Below are 2382 nucleotides of genomic sequence, written 5' to 3' on the forward strand. Positions count from 1 at the left end.
CTTTTTGTGGATGAGTGAAAATGTTAGTTTTTGATATATGTTTCATTTCCAATTAACTATGAGCCCTATAATGAGCAAACTTGCATGGACGATACATCTTAGGATGCACACTAATGGACTCGCTTCGGATGCTGAATTCGACATACATTTTTCAGATAATAGACCAGGTAAAAGTTATGGTTGCAGGTCTATTTCCAAAAAACTATAAGGCTAATATAACATAGTATAAACCAAACTTGCACAAATGTTGCATCAAGAAATGAAAACTCTCAGATTGCTTCAGATGCTGGATTTTGATTACATTTTCATTAAGAAGAACTAGTTTAAATTTTTTAAGTAGGTCTTTTTCAAAGTATCAGATCAAAATTGCTTAAATATTTTCATTTTTGGAGTGTACACTTTTTTGTTGGTTAATTGTGTGACTTTGCCTTACTTAAAGACAACATTCGTTGAGGTGAGCTCTGTAATCTCTGATTACCTATGTTTAATAACAACCTACCAGCTCCATGCTCTCCATCGTCATTTGAGCCTTCGTGCACCACTCCATCACTACGTGAGAAACGGTAGGCGTAAATATTATGACTCGCACTTGGCACCGTCTCGACACGCATGATATCCACCAGCGATTTCTTGATCTGTTTGTAGGAGTCGACCTGCGTAGCGTGTGCTATGAACCGGTTCCCGTTATCTTCTATGGACTTTCCTGTACTAACGGCAGTATTAACCACGTCATTTCTGATCACTTCGTCTGCGGTAGGCAGAGGTCCAACTTTCTCCCGGTAAACTGAGTTTCTTTGCGTGAACACAAGTTTATCACCTTTGAATTTTGACTCGATACTGCATTCCGCATAATTCTTTTGAACTTCGTAGAGTTGCTTTCTCCTCTCTCGGATCTCTTCCGGCTGCTGCTGGGCTACTCTTAAAACTGATTCTTTTTCTTTCAAGACTTTAATATGCTTCATCACAAGGTCTTTTTGATTCTTATCACTGAATTGTACACAGATGGGTCTCGGGAACTTTCTTTGTACATCATACTCCCCCATGCAGAAAAGTTTCTTTATTCGGAATTCGTTTACTGTTGCCTCTTCCATCCCCATTTCAGAGATGAAAACATTCCTAAGAATACTAGCGAGATTTTCCGGGGACTTTCTCTCTGGACTCTTTTCCTCCAACCCACTGATAATAATATTGTTCTCCATTGATCTTGATTTTAGGTCGATAATTTTACTATTTTGCGTGTTCACACGACATTCAAGCTTAACTACATAATCTCTGAGTCTATTTAATTCTCTCTCCATTTTCTTCTGATTGTTCTGCAACTCTGTTACGAGGTAGATAGTATCATTGGCCTGCTCCTGGACATTCTCTAGCCTCTCCTGAATACCATTTTTGGCTCTAATTTCTTTTGTAATATCGTCTAGATGCTTACCCTGACCATCGAGTCGTAACATGAAATTAGCTAGCGTTGTTTGTATGCTGGAAATGCCCTGCATTATTTCTCTAAGTTGAAAACCTTCAGTTTTCTGTTCATCTTGTTCCATTGACAATTCACCTGTATTATCTCCGTCATTGTGAAGACAAAGAAGTAGAATAACACTGTATTTGGGTATACGAGTATCGCTCACCGTTTAACGCCACTGACTTACCGAAAAGTTTACCAACTCTCTGGTATCTATTTCTTCATGTAGACTACTTAAATCTGCACTTAACACACAGAAGAATATCCTGATTAATATCACCGTCTTTTAAGTCTCAGAATTTCACTATTTCACAGGTTTTTTGGCAAAAATTCTCCCTCTGCCAGGAATGTGCGTCTTACATGTTGGGCATGCGCATATCACCAAAACATGTGAAGATTGGCGGAAAAAAATTCAAACACATCCTAAAATTTTGTATATATCTTAATATGTTCTAAAATTCTTTATATATATATATTTCTTGTATTAAGCAATTTTTTGTGAAATATTTCGAACTTGGGAAGGAATTCTATACCTGCCCCCCTTGTGCTATGGTACTTTCTCTTGGAAATAAAATGGCCGAAAAAGCACTTTACCAGTTGTACATATTGATTTCTCTTCCAATATTAATACAGGAAAATAATATATGAATTATTTCTTTTAAATATTTGTACATTTGATTTTATGTATTTAAAGAAAATTGGACTGAAAAATAAATAAGTACGTATTTGCAACTTGTCTTTATTTCATTTGGGAAGTTGGAAAGTCTTACAAATTTTATGGCAATGGAATGGTGCATGTTAGCTTGAAATCTGGAACTTCGTCTGTATATATATACTCCTGTTATTCGCACCGGTGCGAATAATTTTGACACTATATTCATTCATTAAAACTATTTTAGAGTGTCTCCCCCCAAAAATATCCA

General features: G+C 36.4%; 1 protein-coding gene across 1 annotated transcript; it reads right to left on the reverse strand.

The window, feature by feature from the left end:
* Positions 1-478: 478 nt before the first annotated feature.
* LOC134250618 (uncharacterized) lies at positions 479-1557 on the reverse strand (the record flags this gene model as incomplete). The annotated part of the gene is made up of 1 exon (XM_062732974.1): positions 479-1557. A coding segment is annotated over exon 1 (1063 nt), but the record flags the coding sequence as incomplete, so codon positions are not given.
* Between the last annotated feature and the right edge of the window lie 825 nt (positions 1558-2382).

This window comes from Saccostrea cucullata, unplaced genomic scaffold, assembly GCF_032062105.1.
Source record: "Saccostrea cucullata isolate Sc308-1 unplaced genomic scaffold, CSIRO_AGI_Scuc_v1 ctg3468, whole genome shotgun sequence".
NCBI classification, from domain to species: Eukaryota; Metazoa; Mollusca; class Bivalvia; order Ostreida; family Ostreidae; genus Saccostrea; species Saccostrea cuccullata.